Source organism: Mytilus californianus, unplaced genomic scaffold (assembly GCF_021869535.1).
Source record: "Mytilus californianus isolate M0D057914Y unplaced genomic scaffold, xbMytCali1.0.p SCAF_6, whole genome shotgun sequence".
NCBI classification, from domain to species: domain Eukaryota; kingdom Metazoa; phylum Mollusca; class Bivalvia; order Mytilida; family Mytilidae; genus Mytilus; species Mytilus californianus.
The window spans coordinates 87,779,986-87,800,951 of NW_026262712.1; the positions used below are offsets into that span (position 1 = coordinate 87,779,986).

The 20,966-nt window shown below is 32.8% G+C and overlaps 1 protein-coding gene across 1 annotated transcript in view; it reads left to right on the plus strand.

The window, feature by feature from the left end:
* The first annotated feature begins 3,313 nt into the window (after positions 1–3,313).
* LOC127705955 (uncharacterized) overlaps positions 3,314–20,966 on the plus strand; it is a 31,642-nt gene continuing 13,989 nt past the window's right edge. The window contains exon 1 of the mRNA XM_052210339.1: positions 3,314–3,869. Within this exon, the coding sequence (XP_052066299.1) occupies positions 3,848–3,869 (22 nt within the window). The 5' untranslated portion in view covers positions 3,314–3,847. The remainder of the gene's footprint in view (positions 3,870–20,966) is intronic.

A 20,966-nucleotide genomic window follows, 5' to 3' on the forward strand; every position in this document is an offset into this window, starting at 1 on the left:
GGTACGGCCTTCAACACGGAGCATTGGCTCACACCGAACAGCAAGCTATACAGGACCCCAAAATGTTACTAGTGTAAAAACCATTCAAACGGAAAAACCAACGGTCTAATCTATATAAAAACGAGAAACGAGAAACACGTATTAACTACATAAATATGCATGTATATATCGCGACCTTTTTAAATTAACACTCGATAATGATGATGGATGGCTTTTAACGTCCAGCGGCGATTTAAATGAATATTAAGAACGAGAACATGTTAAAGGAGAATTGGCTGTCAAATTCATGTTCACCTTTTTGACTCAAATTCTAATATTTGATTCATAACATACTAAAATCTATATCCAAATTACAATAAGTCTGATATAAACAATTACCAATGCGTGGAACCGATAATATCAACATTTCGTGTGTATTTTAGTCAAGACGCCATCTAATTAACCATCGAGATGACCCCCGAAGACTGCCGACGGTCACATAACACGATATAAACATAAACATATATATAAATAGATTGCAACAACGTGCAATTTGATTTTTCTAGGTCTGTTTAATTTCATGTTAGAGGTTACAAAAATAAGTTAATCATCGTTTTTACCTGTATAAGAATGATTATTTGTGGATCGAATCCGTCAACGAAATAGTTCATCTTGGTTTCACTTTCAATGTTGACATTCTTTTCCTTTTAATGGCTGAACACGCCTAAAACACGTAACCTATCTCTAGGTAAGGGGTTAAATTGAAGATCATATGAATACGGCTTCAATGAGGTCGAATTATTTACTTGCAAGTGAATAATTCATCAGCGATGTTTATTAGCTTATTTTGACAAAATTGAAATAAACTGCCTGCTAAAAGCGAATCATTATTTCACTATTTCACTTTCATTAATAATTGAACAAAAAAAAAACCATTTTATTTTTTTTATATCTCATAGCTAATGCCCTTTTAATACAATATCAATATTAACCCTGCTTTGAACCAGGTCGACACACTAAGCCAGACTTTTAAACGTCCGTAGGAAGACATGACACCCTACCCGGACACATTATACTGACTCCAAGTAGACCGTTTGCTAGAACTTATATAAAAAGACAGTGAATTCTTTTTTCTAGATCATGATTAAAAAAATTTCACACATATTTATTGATTTAAAATAGGTCGAAGCTTTAATGTAAAATGTCAATTATGCCATTCTTTTTTATTTTGGTAATGATAAGAAAAAAATTCTTCTTGGAGACATTAAAGTTAAGTTCACAGAAGCACTCAAAAACAAAATCGAACAAAGCGTCGTCATAAAATTATGTTACAAAAAGGAAATGTCTCTACCAAGTCAGGAATATGACAGTTGTTTGCCATTCGTTAGATGTGTTTGAGCTTTAGATTTTGCCATTTGATAAGGGACTTTCCGTTTTGAATTTTCCTTGGATTTTGGTATTTTTTGTTATTTTACTTTTTGAGAAAAATGTGATTTCTATCTATTATACAACTGTTTAATTTGCGCATATTGTTATACAAATGTAATAAGGATTTCTATTCATTCAATTGACTTCGCATAATCATTTCTGGATACATATTCGGAAGGTTTAAAACGAAATCTTTATTATTTAAAGTTTTTTTGTCTCTCCTTTATTAGACAGTGCAATGGTACCTTTTACACCGTGCGAGATAAACAAAAACCTGATTTAAATAATAGTCACTTTTGTTCTATGTGCTTAAGATCTGGTGGAATACCATAAAACTAAGATTAAGACTTATTAATGCAAAGTTGACCTTGTACGAAATTGTCTGTTGTTTTAAGCCCTTTTCGTAATGATGCTCTTACAAACCTTTGTATTTGTCTTGCCGAAAAGTTAAGTTGTAAAGATATTCATGTCAGAAAAAAATAAGGAACTGCGATTGTTTTTGGAGATCTGTTACATATTTTATCATTCAACTTTTGTACAAAACTATAATTGTTTCATATTATTGTTGCATGGCTTTATATATAAACGTTAAAACAAAAATCTGTTTAGGACAGTAAACTTGTGTCTGACCTTATTTGTTATGCATAATAGAAAATAATATATATTTATATAAATGAAATAAGAAAACACGAAAGGTATGCATTTTTGCTACAGAAAACTTTTAGACTTCGTTAATACAGTGAACTTAAATCAATTCTCTCCATTGCAAACTTTGTCTTGGGATAGTTATTTCATTGATGGATTTATGCCAATAATGTCAAAAAAATATATTTTCTGGCGCAATACTTTTATGAATGTCAAATGCTTTTCAAACATACAAAGGATGTTGAAGGCCGTACTTTGACCTATAATGTTAACTTTTAATACATTGTGACTTAGATGGAGAGTGGTCTCATTGGCACTGAAACCACATCTTCTTATTTATATATAACAGTCAAGCCAGCTATAGAGGCACCTCTGTTAAAAGAATACCTATCTTGTCAGGTGAACCTCATCTTGTTCCATTGTAAATTTTACATTTTGAACTTTAATTCAAAAGGTCACCTCTCTTATAAGGCCACTATTTCCTAGTCCCAAATGTGACCGTTATATATTGGCTTGACTGTACATAAAAACTAGATTCTAGAATTTAAAGGGAATTAATGATATAACCGAGACAAACGTAAACGGCAATGAAATAGAGACACAAATAATTCTAAACCAACATAATGGTAATGACTTAAAAGGAACGAAAAGGTTTTCAACTTTACCAACTCCACGTGCTATAGAAGAAACCAGTTTTACAAGTTTGCAACACGGCTTAGGCACGCATACAACATCAGCGTGATAAATGCGTTTTAGGCTAACTATATCTTTTATGGACCTAACATACTCCCATATCTCTACATAACTAATGACATGTAATGCGAAACTTTTAATATCTTCAAATAAAAATGAAAGCATTGATTAAAATAGTCATGTTTTTCTCTATTACATAATTAACTTTCTAAAAAAGATTACCAATGTAGTTATAATGGAAAAGTTTTTAACGTGTAACGATACCTTCCTAGAAAGGGAACGTTAGTACCATAGAAATGTTTTGAATCAATGCAATCCAGTCATACTGTTTAATTTCCGGTATTTAATTTCCAGACGATAATTATCTACTGCTCCTATGGTATTACGGGAAGAAAGAATGACTAGTTTTGTTCTTCACAATAATACTATTTTGCAACGTTGTATTTGCGCGCCATCATCTGTATCAAAATATTGCATTTCTTTATCTCTTAGCTTATACAGAAGTAAACATTCTGGTATTGATTTAGCAGGAAAAACCCGATGAACAATCAATAAACTTCTCGTAGTCGACATTTTGATTATCTCCCTTATTTTGTGCTTCACAGACTGACGAATCTAGCTACTTACTTCACTACAAGTATATTTTGATTCCGAACGGATTAACCAAAATGAATTGGGGTGATGCTCAAACGTCAAATCTTGTTAAAATATTGTAATTAAATGTGATTCTAGCATCAGAGGTCTTGTTCAAGAAGAAAGTGTTACTTGCAAATTCAGTCTGGCATTGGTTGCTTTTACAATTGCACAGGTATAATAATGGAGTGCAGTGATGTTACCTGATGTTAAGTAATTATATATTAAACTTGATAATGTTACGTAAACCAGATGCACGTTAGATTTCAATATAAACAAGTAGATCTTTCAAACTTGCACGCCATGGATCAAGCTGATAGTGAAGAACGTTAAGCGTTTTCATTTTTTTATACGTTTTAAAACAGTTAACGATTAATTTATTGGAATAAGTGTTGTTTATAGAACAAGTGTAAAAAATGGCCTGGATTATTGACTTGAGGAAAAGGAGAGCTTTCTGAGATGTAAGGGAATGGACGTACCATCGATCCAAGGTAAATCAGTAATCAATATAACCTATTGTTCCACATTGATTAGGTTTTGTGTATTTTCTGGTCTATGTCATTTACTGTACGCTAGAGTTCAAGTTATCACAAAAATATTGGCTTTTTGTTTATATCGGAAAAAGGAGGTACACATGTTTAAGAAAAGTGTGAGAACATAAAGGGTAAATGATACTAATTATTGATTAGCCTAATGCATTATTGTATGTTTACTGTACATGTCATTAAACAAAAATGTTTAAGTACAGCCACTACAACCATTAATGGAATATATTTGTAAGTCTTTGAATTATTGGAAAAACAATACTAGATCAGTGTGCAGCGTGGTTTTATTTTCTTTATGTTATATTGCCAATGACTTCAGTTGTGTATATCTGTTTGCCTTTCAAGCAAGTATATGCTCGTTTTTGTTGGTCCGTACACGTGTCTCGTTGTTTATGATGTGCCTCGTTTTTGTATTGGTCTCGCAATTTCGATTTTAAGCCCCTACACTATAGATGGTTTGGTAGCTTCTACCTGTTATTTAGAACTGTTCTCCAACAACCCATGTGCTTCTGTTGGTTAAACTTTGACCTATCAAAACCAAACTAGGCTTTCATTGAAACTTACTTGCTCTAAATACTATATACTGGTCTTTTGTATATAAATCTTGTGTGATAAACTGTTGACCGATAAACGCATGAATTTTTAATTATACGCATGCCACTATTTTTAAATCACAATAGAAGCATTGAAATCTGAAATGTATATATGGTTAATAAATTCATAACAATTATCGAGCGATGGTAGGCCATTCAAATGAAATAGATGATATTGGAAATCTTGTACAGTTGAGGATGACGACCTCGTGTCTGTTTATCAATAAGTTAAATCGTTTTCTGATTATGAACTGTATATTGCAATAAAAAGAATGTCTTCGGTCTTTAATTCAAATTGCTTCAGAAAAAAAGCTTTGAAGTTTTATTATCTTTTATTTCAATGGCATAGAGTTTCCTTTAGGCTCTTTTGCGATTTTTTTCAACGTATTATCAAGTTTCACAAGATGTCAACAGTAATTATACTCCCAAGTACACATATGTATGTATACCTTCTACTTCGATGGGAAACCTATTTATTTGTTTTTATTTCTTTCCGATGTACGAATGTGTAAGATAAAAATGAAATCTGTAACCTGCACTGTTTTGACTGTGACTCAACTCATCAACGCATCTTTATTGTACCATCTTAAACTGTCGTAACCGATATATATAACGGTAACCCCAAGTGTTGACTAGGGTATAGAATAAAACGTGATCCCTTTACTTCTCCCGTCCGGCATTAAAACCTTTGCAAAAATAGGGCGTTTGTTTGGCGGTGCGGGATGTATAAATACGCAGCCACGTCCTGTCGGACTGATACGTTACATTCCGATGTCCCATGTAAAAAAAAGGGGGGGGGTTGTACCATGCTCTCTTGGACCCTTAAAATAAATCTCTTATGGGTCCATATGTCAAATATTAAAAGTCCCATTTTACCTTACCAACATACCCTCATATCCGGTTAAAGGCCCTTCATCCCTGGTATTGATTGTCAATTTATAATCGTCCTGAATCTGCATGAAATATTTGCCACTGGCCGTTAAGCAAACACAAATCAGTTCTATAAAACGGGTCTTGGTGACTTGGTGAACTACTAAAAAAGTAATCAATTGAAATTAGGTGAAACAAATCTTCAAGTTTTTGATTAAAAAAATATTTGGTATACGTCAATGAGTAACCCAACAACACAAGTTTACTAAAATAAAAATTCAGCAGTCACAATACGAAATTTAACAAACAATAACAGTTATGACAACCCAAAATCTGTCCGATTCTACACTTCAAGTTGTTGATGAACTCAGATGACACCAACAAAACACGCAAAATGAAAGAAGAAAAGGTAAAACCGAAAAAGGGAAAAGAAAAGTAAAAGAAAATAAAAAAGGAACAAAAAAGGACAAGAAAGTAAAAGAAAACAAAACTTCCACCACAACAACCGAAGAGATTCTTGATTTGGAGATAGACACGTAAAAATCTGACTGTTTGAAACACGGTGCTTTGCTTTTGCGCCAATTGGAATTTCATTTGTGCCAAAAATATATTTCATTTGCACCACAAACCATATTTTATTTGCGCCAAAATAATACATTTCATTTGTGCCAATAATACAGGTAAATAGTATAAATAATAGGCCTATATTGAAAAGATACGTTTGATAATAATGGTACAATATAGATTTTATAGCATAATACTAGAATAACATATTCATCATAAATCACATTCATCATAAATCACATTCATCATAAATCATATTCATCATAAATCACATTCATCATAAATCACATTCATCATAAATCACATTCATCAGTACACCAAAATGAAAACATTAAACACTGGTTAGTATTTTTAAAAGCTGAAATTGTACTGTCTGCTGGCCTAAACAATGTTTGACTGTATCATTCAATTTCTTTATATTGGTTTTGCTGTCCACATCTGTTGTGATTCTGGCGTTGAAACTTGTTGGTTACATCTATACGATTTGTCTCCGTTTTCAGAAACTATTGCGAGGTTTTTATTAATGCGAAAAACGCGACTGGATGAGTATCGCAATAATAAGAACTCGCATTCTGAAATATGATACATATATCTAATTTCAAATTTTCCTGAAATCGCAATAATAAATCTCGCATTTTAGTCCATTCCTCAAAAATCGCAATAATAAATGCACGCATTAATTTCTGAATTTACAGTATTAGATATTCTTAATGTGAGGTCTTAAAAAATACAGATGTATTTTCTTCTCTATTTGTCTCCGAATGGATTATGTCTATTGTGTAACCTCGAACATGTGAACACTATACAATTTTATACCTTTGAGACTCTCAAGTTCGTATGAGAAATGAGTATAAACTCATTCACTGATCCAATGGGGGTAGCTCTATATTATATTAAAACGTTTCCCTTATTTTTACCTGCAAAAGTGAATTGATGCTATAGCAATATTTATTTTTGGTGCAAATAGAATATAACCCTGTGGCGCAAATGAAATACTGCATTTTCAAAAATTGGCGCAAATGCAATGCGCCCGTAAAACAGCACCAGCACGGTCATGAAGACCGACTGTAAATGATTTTATAATTGAAAATATTAGTTTCAAAGAAAACTTAGAAGTCAAGGCAAATACGTGTTTTTTCGAACCAATTGAGAAATGTATACACCATAAAAGTTAACCAACAAAACATCACCATCGAGGAAAGTAAAATTCACAACAGGAACAAAAATGTTGCCCGGTTTGTAATACATTTTGGAAGGAAGATAACCGCGAGAAATTTAATGCATTGATCCCCGATTAGATTTTAGAGTTTATTCTTTTGTCATTGAACATTTTCAATTTTGAATATATTGTTCTTCGAGCCACAGATATAGTTCTTTTCTACGGTAATGAATGTTTGAACTTTAATGACCCTTACCTATCATGGCCTTTCAACACCTTCACCGAACATCGTATTCAAATTGATCACATATTACGAGTTATTGCGAAGAAAGTAATTTATTTCTCTTCTTGTTTGCATGGCTTATATTAACGGATCTTTAAAAGTACAGCAAGATGCTAGGTTAGAACATCAAAATGTCATTTAATAATTCAAATAAACTCAGTTTTACAGTCATGACAGTATTTATATCTTGATTAAAATAGCATATATATTCGTGTTAAAGTTGACTAGCTATGATTTGATGGGTCCGTCTCTGACATTAGTTATTTCGAGACATAACAGTTATATGAAAAGTACAACATTTACATAAGAGATAAGAAATGAGGTCGCAGAATATATATTAGGATTTATGTTACTTTGGTACTGAAACAGTGCCATTACGTAATTGACTTATATTGGCGTTATTTGAAATGATATTTTATCTTCTACGATGGCAGTAGGGTTTTTTTATATGTTTTCGTCAAGACGTCGTCAAAACAAAAGAATTTAGATGAACTGAAGAAATAAAACAATATCAGAACTTAAAGATAGTATACCGTAATGTACTTATGAACATGATGCTACAAACACAAATTGGAGTTTCATTATTTTGACGCTAGCATTTCCGTTTTTTATATTGAAAAATAGTTTAATGGGTAATATACAGAAATAAAACAATATATCCAAATATCAAATAAACATAAATAGAAGATATTTTTCTCTGATTGATATTTTATTGTTCCTACGATACCAGATTATTATTTGCCTTTTATCATCGACCAATGCCTTCGTTATCTATGGGTCACTCATCGTTGAACTATTTACAATTATTGGATCATATTTAATAAAGGTTGCCAAGTGCAATTATTTTTAACAATATTGTAGACTATATTTAGAAAGTTTATTTTATATTTCTCAGAGGATCATACCAGATAATATGTATAGATTTTGTAAACTGACCTGGCACTTTAGTTTCTTGTGAGCCATTGTCATCACTTGGCACTCGTCGTCGTTAATATAGCTCAACAATCTTCTTCTCTGAAAGTACTGGGCCAATTTACAATTGTGGTCGTCGTTAATATAGCTCAACAATCTTCTTCTCTGAAAGCACTGGGCAAATCTACAACAAATTTGATCACAATAATTCTTATATAGGATGTCGTCTTATTTAAAGTTCTGTCGGTTATGCCCGCACAAAAACATGACTTATCATAGGAGCTTAATGCAAGAAATCTTCTAATATCTTGAAAACCGTTACAGACAACAGATAATCCAGCATTTAAATCAAAGTTGTCAGACAATAAATAAGTCCAAAAATAAAGATATTTTACCACATGCAGCTTTTTTTTTTTTTTTTTGCCTTATCTTGAAAATTGGAATTTGTAGACAGAAACTGTGAACAGCTAAACAAGATCTACAAGTAAGTTAATATGATTAAAATCATTGATCGACTCCTGATTACTAAGACTTCTTAAATCATGATTTTTACCTATTTTGTGTTTTTGACTATTATCTTGAAAACAAAAAAAAAATGGACAGAAACTTATGAGAACAAAAGTGTTCAGCAATATAAGATCTTCAAATATGTCACATGATCGAAATCATAAGATTACTCCTTAATATAGAAGTTATTGCCCATAAAAGAAGGTTTTAGACCAATTGTAGTTTTTTTGCCTTATCTTGAAAACTATAATAGATGGACAGTTACTGTAAAATACAAAATGATCAGCAAGACCAGAAACTATCTACATATAGTCAATGTGATGTAAATCTTCAATGGACTCAATAGAAGAGTAATATTCCTTAAGGCTTAAATAAACATGATTTTCCAATTCGTTTTTGGCTGTTATTTTGAAAACTATATTAAAAAAGAAAAACAGTATACAACAAAATGTTTAAAAAGACATGATTTAAAAAAAACCGTCTGTATGACCAAAATTAGTAATTGGCTTCTTTTAGGAGTTATTTCTCTTAAATGGCAATTTTTTGCCATTTATAGCATTTTCCCTAATTACTATATCTTGAAATCTATGGAAGGTAGACAGGAACTGTAAAAGCAATACAATATCTGCAAAATATGACAGAAATGGTCAATGGACATTCATCAGGAGTTATTGTCCATTTTTTGGTTTGTCTATTAACTTGAATATTGTAATAGCTAAATCGAAACTATGATGCGCAGTGGTGATCAACAAGATACGATCTGCACATAGGTCAACATGAAGGTAATGTCAATTAACACCTTATTCTAGGATTTTTCCTTATATTATAAGTTTTTTCCTTTTCCATTTTAACTTTTATCTTGAAAAACATATCGCGATAACAAAGGGTGAGGGTTGATATCAGAAAACAAGTAGCGTAACTCTCTCACACTGTTCGTGTGCCTGTCCCAAGTCAGGAACCCCGCCAGTGATAGTCTTTTGTTAGATTTATTTTGCATTTTAGAAAATTAGGTTTTGATGGCAGATCTTTGATAGTGTCTGTTAAATTCATTCAAAACTTCTGTTGCCTAGGAACAATGTAGAGCTTGACATTCAGAACTTCTGTCGCCTATGAACAATGTAGAGCTTGACATTCAGAACTTCTGTCGCCTATGAACAATGTAGAGCTTGATATTCAGAACTTCTGTCGCCTATGAACAATGTAGAGCTTGATATTCAGAACTTCTGTCGCCTAGGAACAATGTAGAGCTTGATATTCAGAACTTCTGTCGCCTAGGAACAATGTAGAGCTTGATATTCAGAACTTCTGTCGCCTATGAACAATGTAGAGCTTGATATATTGTGTAAACACTTTTGTGTCTAGTGTTGAAAATTTGTATAGTTGGCCTCTGGATACCTTTTTGATTTTATGTCGTTGGATTGTTGAATCAAGAACGTAAACCAAAAATCTTTTATGCATATAAACTGTTAGTTTATAAACTTAGAAATTATTAAGAAACGATGGTTTCATATCCCTCAGACATAGTTGACAGCAGATGGTTTTAGATAATATTTTTAGGTCCTTTTTGGTCATATTGCTCTTCAACTGTTTCGGTACTTATACATCCTTGGATTTCAAATATTAGGCTTTTGAGTGTTCCTGATGAAGGTAAATCCAGAAAAGCGCTTCGGACGCATGAGATTTAGAAAGAGTTTTTTTCATTTATTATCGACATGTATTGCAACAAATTTCAACATTTGTTTTGATTTAAAATCATATAATACTCAAACAAATAACGTGATTTTCAAGACTGAAATTCATGATTGGAAGTACAAAAAACCTAAATACATAAAAAAATTAAGAGTAAAGATTCAAGAAATGGCCCAAAACAGATTTAAAGAGTTAAAGTAAAACCGTATTAAAATGAACAAAAGGAGAAAAAGTTAAAGAAATAAATATGAAAAACATGGAGTTTATTCGAGCATGTAATTCTACAGGTCAAAACGAATGAAGGGTACTGACATTAACTACTCAACTGTATTAAACACCACTTATAAATAGCAATATTAAGGTCAATATAAGAAATATGATTCTCCTTTCATTAAGAATTCAATAAAATATCGAGTTTTATCTTTTTGTTTACGGGAATATTCACCGTTTTATCGTAAAGAGTATTGGCATTTCAATTGATATAGTTATGAATTTTAATGTACGTGCAAAAAGGTGAAATAATTGTTTACATGTCAATTATAACCATGTTTTAATAAGCATTTGATTATGGTCTAATTCGAAATGTTTTATGCGATTCAGAAAATCCATCTACTATTAGATGTGATCTTCTTAGTTAATCGTTAAAGAACTTTCAATAAATTTCAAAAGAACAAAAATTAAACGGCTATACTGTAATAGTATTCAAAATATTTCGAAACCCGATGTCTATTCCTTTCCAAAATACAGAACAAGTTCAATCTTTCGGAAAAGACTAAATTTGGAGTAGACAAAACAACATCAGATAAATCGATAGAATTTAACCAAACATGAAATAGAATTTTGAGCCTCCTCGTGGGTTTTTTTATTATGTGATTACTTGGCCGTTTTTATAGTGATTATTTGATTAACAGACCATGCAAATATTTAATGATTATTTGATTATTTGATAATCTAGGACTGTAATTTTGATTATTTGATTATCTTGTTTAAAAAAATAATTTATGATTATGTGATTATATTGGCAAAAAATTTGTGATTATGTGATTACTTGGACACCCCCATGAGGGGCCTCAATTTTGTATGTTTATTTGACGATGACAAATCTCGCATATATGAGGGTTAACCAAAAACTTTAAGAAAACGACAATAGAAATAGGAAAGGACAGCCAATAATCCTAAAACTAACAGAGCAGAAAATATAAGGTTGATGTATTTCTAATTAGCACCATTACACCTTAATTTACAAAGAGCGCGAAATCGTCAATTATATCAACATGTATGTCACCTCTCAACATATACCATTGTATTGCTTAAGAAAAAAAAGTCATGAACCTCTTCTATAATAGAAAAATAAAGGATATGGGGTAATGCATGGTTATCAGTCTTTTTATATATTTTCTTAAATAGCCTACAGGTTCGATACGTTTACAATGGTTCTCAGAATTTATTGGAAACTTCCATAGCCAAAAGTATTGGAAGCCAAAGATGTAGCACAACAAGATGAGTATCTATATAGTATAAACAGCAACACAACATATTTAGTATGGATATTATGGATAGCACATACATTGTAAAACCTGTCGGGGGTCAGCATTCATACCACAAACAGTTCATTAATAGAAGTATCCATTCATTGGTTGTAAATTTTCTATTTCGAATTGGAATATATCAGATGAGCAGTGATAAATACATTTTATAGTTTGTTCATATGTTTTGCTATTGCACCACTGTCCCGGGTTAGGGGAGGGGTTGGACGCCCGCAAACATGTTTAACACCGCCACATTCTGCATGTGCCTGTCCCAAGTCAGGAGCCTGTAATTCAGTGGTTGTCGTTTGTTGCTGTATATCATATTTGTTTTTTGTTCATTGTTTTGTTATTAAATCAGACCGTTAGTTTTCTCGTTTGAATTGTTTTACATTTGTCATTACGGGGCCTTTTATAACTGACTATGTGGTATGGGTTTTGCCCTTTGTCGAAGGCCGTACGGTGACCTATAGTTGTTAACGTCTATGCCATTTGGTGGAGAGTTGTCTCATTGGCAATCATACCACATCTTTTTATTTTTATATTCACTTCTCTAAACTCTGGGTGATAATTATATTGGCGCACGAATAAAACATCAATGCCTGTAGACAATACGCAAACAAGAGAAATCGAAAGAATGAGACATACACGAACAGCAGACACACAAAAAAAACCTAATGCCTTGGGAAATACGATCTTCCATCAGATGCGCGAGTTTTATCAGATGCCTCGGTAGGGCAGGTATAATATCCTGCTTCGCATGCGACGCCAATTGACCATACCTTGAAATGAGTTAAATTAAATTAGTTCAATAATATATCAAAAGAACGTGAAGCACATAGGGATGTTCATGTTTGTCGCTTTGGTTGTTTGCTTTCTCATTGACATCTTCACCACATATCATTTGATTGATAATTAAGGATTATAACACATGTTATTTTGACTTCGAGCATCACAGAAGAGACATTATTGTCGAAATGCGCATCTACTGCAGTAAAATTTATTACTTCCACTGGGTGTTTGTTCCCTTAGACATAAAAGGTATTACTATACCAGTAGCCAGTACTTCGTTACTGTCATGAAAATACGGATATTGTTTGATACTGTTGTTAAATTATAGAAATTATTTTAAATTAATGAATATATCTCCCTCAGTCAAAGCTCTAATTCCTTGTCCGGATTTGGCTATACTTTAGGTCCTGTTTGGTTTGATCAGCTGTTGAATGTTTTTATAAAGTTTTCTTGTTTTTGTTTTAATATTTTGACCTCGAGCATCACCGAAGAGACAGTTATTGTCGAAATGCACATCTGGTGCAGTAAAATTTGTACCGCTAATGTTATTTTTCTTAACAGTACATTAATCTAGTCTTTCAACTGTTCTTTTTGTTAGATATGAACCTCTATGATGAACGAACATGTTAGACAATAGGAAACAATGCTAAACCCATTTAAATGTTAGAAATGTTTGTTCAGAGTTCAGATACAGCAATTTTATATTGATTAACTAATTTATCTTGACGACTATAAAATTTTCGAAGCGACAGTTTCAGTTTTACGTCGCCGTCAAAGGTAGATTTTTGTCCAATAAATCTGTCTAATTAGAATTCAGACAACCAACAAAACATACATCAATTGGGTTTTCTTCACTTTCTGACTCTTGTGCACAATTAAGGCAAATTAAGTCTAGGAAAAAGAAACTGATAATCCAGATCAAGATAAAGTCAGCCGCTAATTTTATACTGTTAATTTGTTTTGAGAAGAGTAGGATAAGAATACACAAGAATATATATGATAATTCAGTATTTAAGCATATATATGCAGATAAAAGTACTGTTACAATGTAGGCCTCTATGTGTTCCATATCTATACATGCATTTAGCAAATAATAGCCTATGCAAATAAAAATAAGTGCTCGGTTGCAGTTCTTTTCTTTTGATTACATCATCAGACTTCTATTATCTGTAAAGTATTACATTTCGACATAAAGCATTTCCCCTCAACTCTTCAACAATAGAGTTATCAATATCTGTCTATTATTGTTACGGGTTACTTTTATTGAGACTTGTTATCTATACTGTAAATTTTTGTCAATATAGTTTTTTATTTTTCTACCAAGAAAAGGTGTATATGACAAAATCGTTCATCTTCCTACTTTAACAAATGATATTATTGATAAAACTACTGATTTAAATCACTTTGGAGAACGTTTAGTGGCATTATCGACAAAAATAATAATAGACCAACATACAGCAAATAATTCACGAACAAGGGTTTGATTTCTATCGGACTAATGAACAGACAAAAACTATTTTTAGAAGGTCACGCTTCTACTATCAATTTGGAGTTAATTAGATTGAAATTGAATGTCGGAACATTTCCCAAAAATAATCAGTTGCTAGTAGAATTGAGCAATTTGATTTTTTAAATCAATAAAGTAAGTTTGTCTTCTCTCGAATTGTTTTGGAAGTTCGCAATGCAATGAACATGATTTTCAGTATGATATTAATCATCAAATTACAATTACATCTATTTAGAGGATCAAGATACGGCATGCGATTGTCACTGCTGTTCACCTGAAAATATCACGAGAATATAGAAATTTATACCAGCATTCCGAAGACTGCAGTAGTTAAAAATTCTTCTTTTAAGATTTCGTTGAAAACATGTATACTTCACAAATTCAGGATTCTAACGAAATTTTCGCCCAATTTATCTTATACAATGATGCTATATTATGCACTTATTTTTTTAACATTTGTTTATATTTTGATGTGGATAATTCTTTGAATTTCCAATAGGATTTCAAAGACGATTTTTTTGGTGTTTCCCATAAAATTCGTGAACTTCAATTTTTCTTTTCATGTTGTTTTCAATAATAACTACATATGTTCATTATCAAGTAAAAATTTAAAACTAAACAAAATCAATTATATTTAATTTTCTTTGCTAAGCGAAATGTATTAACATAGAATCCATTGAAAATATTGCCTTCAACAAAGCGCGTATGTGAAACAAGATCAAGGAAAACTTTGAGGTAAAGCAATATTCAAATTATAAGAACATTTATGATATCAGTCTACTGACGGCCATAGTCCCTAGGCACGCAATTCATACTTTCCAATTCCACAAAATGAACACTGTCTGGAAATTGATTAATATTCAAGGGCGGACAAAATGGTGACTGACAAGCTATTTGATTTCCTGATTGTCATTGAAAGAAATTTTCGGATAACTTGACAACCAAATTAAAGAGGCACAAAACGGGTTTTTGTTCCACATCAATAGACATTTTCTATGCTAAATGTGACGAGTCAAAAATATTAGACTGGAAATATAGTATTATTTAGTCATGAATAAATCTTACAACTTAAATGTGATAATCTTTTAGCAATTGAAAAATAAACACTGAAACCCAGTCGATTTGTAACTAGACAATTGTGCAGACAATTGTCTTTTGTTGAAGACCATAGTTAAGATTAACCTCTAGATGTCATTTGATTTTTTAGTTTTATCGGTTTCTGTTTCATTGACGTATACTCCCATTTTCATTTATCCATAAAACTAAAAAACGTCATTTGACGTCTTTAAAAAACCATGAAAAAATCATCAAATTGTTCGATCTATATGAAAGCAAGCAAATTTTAGTATATCCGTATACAGAGTGGACATCTTCCTAGTTTTGACAGCTACATGACGGGGGATACATGCATTGCAGGAAATACATACTCTATCGACACACCCGGTCCAACCCTATTTGGAGTTCGTGCTAGTACGGTTGTTTTTACTCTCGTGTATACAAAACTAAGAAGATGTGGTGTGATTGCCAATGAGACAACTCTCCATCAAAGACCAAATGACATAGAAGTTAACAACTATAGGTCACCGTACATGCTTCAACAATGAGCAAACACTATACCGCATAGTCAGCTATAAAATAAATATAGTATAATATTGTCCGTTTTATAATTAGAATTATCTTTTATAAAGGGAAAAGATACCAAAGAGCAATCAAAAACAATATTATGAGTGGATGAACATCGCCGTAGTTTTTTGAAAAGTTTGAAGAACTATATAGTAAATGCTATGAAAGGTGTAGGGCTTTTATTGCTGATCATCATTTTACCAGTTGCTTGATGGTCGTATGCGGCAAAGAAAGAGCTAACATGTCTGCCAATGTTTTGTTCTTATAAATTGAAAATAAAACTACATATTTCCTGCGTCCGAAGTGCTTTTCTGGCTTTACCTTCATCAGGAACGACCAATTCCAAACATTTGAAAAGCCAGGAATGTATAATTACGTAAAAATGTTAGGAGCTGTATGACCCTAAGTGACATAAATAGAATATCCATATTCATCAAAGGTCAACTTTTCTCGAGGCGGTTGGAACCTCAATTTCTTAGTAATTTCTTTTTTTGTTCATTGATTTTCAAGATTCTACTGTCACTATAAACTCTCTCCCTTCTACTCTTGATTTTCAAGACTCCTAGGTCATTTCTGTCCTCTATTCCTTTGTTCCTTGATTCTCGAGATTCCACTGTCATTTCAAACCTCTTTTCCTTCTTCTCTTGATTTTCAAGACTACTAAGTCATTTCTGTCCTCTATTCCTTTGTTCCTTGATTCTCGAGATCCCACTGTCACTTCAAACCTCTTTTCCTTCTACTCTTGATTTTCAAGACTACTAAGTCATTTCTGTCCTCTATTCCTTTGTTCCTTGATTCTCGAGATTCCACTGTCATTTCAAACCTCTTTTCCTTCTTCCCTTGATTTTCAAGACTACTAAGTCATTTCTGTCCTCTATTCCTTTGTTCCTTGATTCTCGAGATTCCACTGTCACTTCAAAACTCTTTTCCTTCTACCCTTTATTTTCAAGACTTAGGTCATTGCTGTTCTCTATTCCTTTGTTTCTTGATTCTCAAGATCCCACTGTCACTTCAAACTTCTTTTCTTTCTACCCTTTATTTTCAAGACTCCTAGGTCATTGCTGTCCTCTATTCCTTTGTTTCTTGATTCTCAAGATCCCACTGTCACTTCAAACGTCTTTTCCTTCTACCCTTGCTTTTTAAGACTCCTAGGTCATTGCTGTCCACTATTCCTTTGTTTCTTGATTCTCGAGATTCCACTGTCACTTCAAACCTCTATTCTTTCCTCCCTTGCTTTTCAAGACTCCTAGGTCATTGCTGTCCTCTATTACTTTGTTTCTTGATTCTCGAGATCCCACTGTCACTTCAAACCTCTTTTCCTTCTACTCTTGATTTTCAAGACTCCTAGGTCATTGCTGTCCTCTATTACTATGTTTCTTGATTTTCGAGACTTCACTGTCACTTCAAACCTCTTTTCCTTCTACTCTTGATTTTCAAGACTCCTAGGTCATTGCTGTCCTCTATTACTTTGTTTCTTGATTCTCGAGATTCCACTGTCACTTCAAACTTCTTTTCTTTCTACCCTTTATTTTCAAGACTCCTAGGTCATTGCTGTCCTCTATTCCTTTGTTCCTTGATTCTAGAGATTCCACTGTCACTTAAAACTTCTTTTCTTTCCACCCTTGCTTTTCAAGACTCCTAGGTCATTGCTGTCCTCTATTACTTTGTTTCTTGATTCTCGAGATCCCACTGTCACTTCAAACTTCTTTTCCTTCTACTCTTGATTTTCAAGACTCCTAGGTCATTGCTGTCCTCTATTACTTTGTTTCTTGATTCTCAAGATTCCACTCTCACTTCAAACTTCTTTTCCTTCTACCCTTGCTTTTCAAGACTCCTAGGTCATTGCTGTTCTCTATTACTATGTTACTTGATTCTTGATTCTCAAGATTCCACTGTCACTTCAAACCTCTTTTCTTTCTACCCTTGCTTTTCAAGACTCCTTGGTCATTGCTGTCCTCTATTACTATGTTTCTTGATTCTCAAGATTTCACTGTCACTTCAAACCTCTCTTCCTCCTTCTCTTGATTTTTAAGAATCCTAGATCCTCTCTTTTTTGCTTCCTTGATTTTAAAGATTTCTCACTTCTGTCCCCTCTGTACTTTTGTTCCTAGTTTCGCAAGATCCCACTGAAACTTCGGTATTCTCTTCGTTTGTTCCTTGATTTCAATGATTTCATTGAAACTTCTGTCCTCTAGTCTACTTTTGTTCCTTGATTCTCAAGATTCCACTATCATGTTTGTATTTTCCATTTTTGTTCGATATTTTGTTAAATTACACTGACATTTTGTCATTTATACTTCTATTCTACTGTTATTTATATTCTGATGGCTTTTCTTTCCCAAGTTAAATATGTTTCTTTATCTGATTATAATCAACTTATACTTTTGTTCCTTAAGTCTTTAAAAAAGTATAACAAAAATACAGAACTCCAAGGTAAAGCTCAACCTTTGTGTTTTTTGATACTTTTATTTCATAGAAACTCCAGCCTTCTTTCCCTTGATTCTTTGATTTCACAGAAACCCAAGCCATCTCTTGATACTTTGATTTCAAAGAAACTCCTGTCTTCTGTTCCTTGATACTTCGATTTCACAGAAACCCCAGCCATCTGGTCCTTGATACTTTGATTTTACAGAAATTCCAGCCTTCTGTGCCTTGATACTTTGATTTCACAGAAACACCAGCCTTTCATTTCTTGATGCTTTGATTCCACAGAAACTCCAGCTTTTTTCTTGATTATTTCGATTTCTCAGAAACTCCAGCTTTCTGTTTCTTAATACTTTGATTTCACAGAAACTCCAGCCTTCTGTTCCTTAATACTTTAATTTCACAGAAACTCCAGCCTTCTGTGCCTTGATACTTTGATTTCACAGAAACACCAGCCTTTCATTTCTTGATGCTTTGATTCCACAGAAACTCCAGCTTTTTTCTTGATTATTTCGATTTCTCAGAAACTCCAGCTTTCTGTTTCTTAATACTTTGATTTCACAGAAACTCCAACCTTCTGTTCTTTGATACTTTGATTTTACAGAAACTCCAGCTTCCTTTTGTTTGATTCATTATCTTTCACAAAAACTTCCTTACATTTGTATTATGTCACAGAAACTCCAGCTTTCTGTTGCTTGATACTTCGATTTCACAGAAACCCCAGCCATCTGTTCTTTGATACTTTGATTTTACAGAAATTCCAGCCTTTTGTCCCTTGATACTTTAATTTCACAGAAACTCCAGCCTTCTGTTGCTTGGTACTTTGATTTCACAGAAACTCCAGCCTTCTGTTGCTTGATACTTTAATTTCACAGAAACTCCAGCCTTCTGTTGCTTGATTCTTTGATTTCACAGAAACTCCAGCCTTCTGTTGCTTGGTACTTTGATTTCACAGAAACACCAGCCTTCTATTGCTTGGTACTTTGATTTCACAGAAACTCCAGCCTTCTGTTCCTTGATACTTTGATTTAATAGAAACCTCAGCTTTCTGTTTCTTGATTCTTCATATTTCACAGAAAACTCTGATTATTTTATTCTTTATATTTTCACAGAAAATCCCACCTCCATTTTCTTGATACTTTAATTTCACAGAAACTTCAGCCTTCCGTTCCTTGATACTTTGATTTCATAGAAACTCCAGCCGCATTTTCTTGATACTTTGATTTAACAGAAACTACAGTCTTCTGTTCTTCGATACTTCGATTTCATAGAAACCCCAGTCTTCTGTTCTTTGATATTTTGATTTCAAAGAAACTCTTGCTTTCTGTTCCTTGATACTTTTATTTTACAGAACTTATATCTGTCTGTTCGTTGATACTTTGATCTTGGAGAAACTCCAGCTTCCTTTTTGTTTTATTCACTAGATTTCACAAAAACTTCTTCCTCCTGTTCCTTAATACTTTGATTTCACAGAAACTCCAACTTCTCTTCCTTGATACTTTTGATTTCATAGAATTAAAGCTTTCTGTTTCTTCATTCTTTATATTCTACAGAAACTCGCCAGCCTCCAGTTTCTTGACTTTTTATTCTATAGAAACTCTCCAGCCTCCGATTTCTTGACTTTATATTCTACAGAAACTCTCGTCGCCTCCGGTTTCTTGACTTTATATTTCACAGAAACTCTCCAGTCTCCGGTTTCTTGACTTTATATTTCACAGAAACTCTCCGGTCTCCTGTTTCTTGACTTTATATTTCACAGAAACTCTCCAGCCTCCGGTTTCTTGGCTTTTTATTCTACATAAACTCTCCAGCCTCCGGTTTCGTGACTTTATATTCTACAGAAACTCTCCAGCCTCCGGTTTCTTGACTTTATATTCTACAGAAACTCTCCAGCCTCCGCCGTTTCTTGACTTTAAATTTCACAGAAACTCTCCAGCCTCCGGTTTCTTGACTTTAAATTTCACAGAAACTTCCAGCCTCCGGTTTCTTGACTTTATATTTCACAGAAACTCTCCAGCCTCCGGTTTCTTGACTTTATATTTCACAGAAACTCTCCAGCCTCCGGTTTCTTGACTTTATATTTCACAGAAACTCTCCAGCAACCGGTTTCTAGACTTTATATTCTACAGAAATTTCTGTCTCCTGTTCCTTTGATCTTTAGAAATGTATGACACTCGTACTCGGGTTTTATGATTCTTTAGATTTTGGCATTCATTCTGTTCTGAATATGTTTGCTAAAACTAGGAAAAGGATGTCAAATGACGTTAAAATAATAATGTAATTAGACACTTTAATTATATTTTTTTTTATGATAATCAAAATGTGTTAAACAATTTACATGTATTTCTTTTGTGAAAAGTTACTACTTATGCTATGCACTATTCTACAGAAGGCAACATTCAAATGATACAATTTTTATAACGATATAAAAACTCCATTTTCAGATCATAATCTATATGTGATGTGATCTCCTTTCCTGTCCGTATGACGTAAAAGCAATATACATTTTAGTATGCTGAGATTATAACAAGCAATGCGTGCTGAAATATTGTAAAAAAACATAATTAATTTTTGTGCCTTTTACATATGGTGCA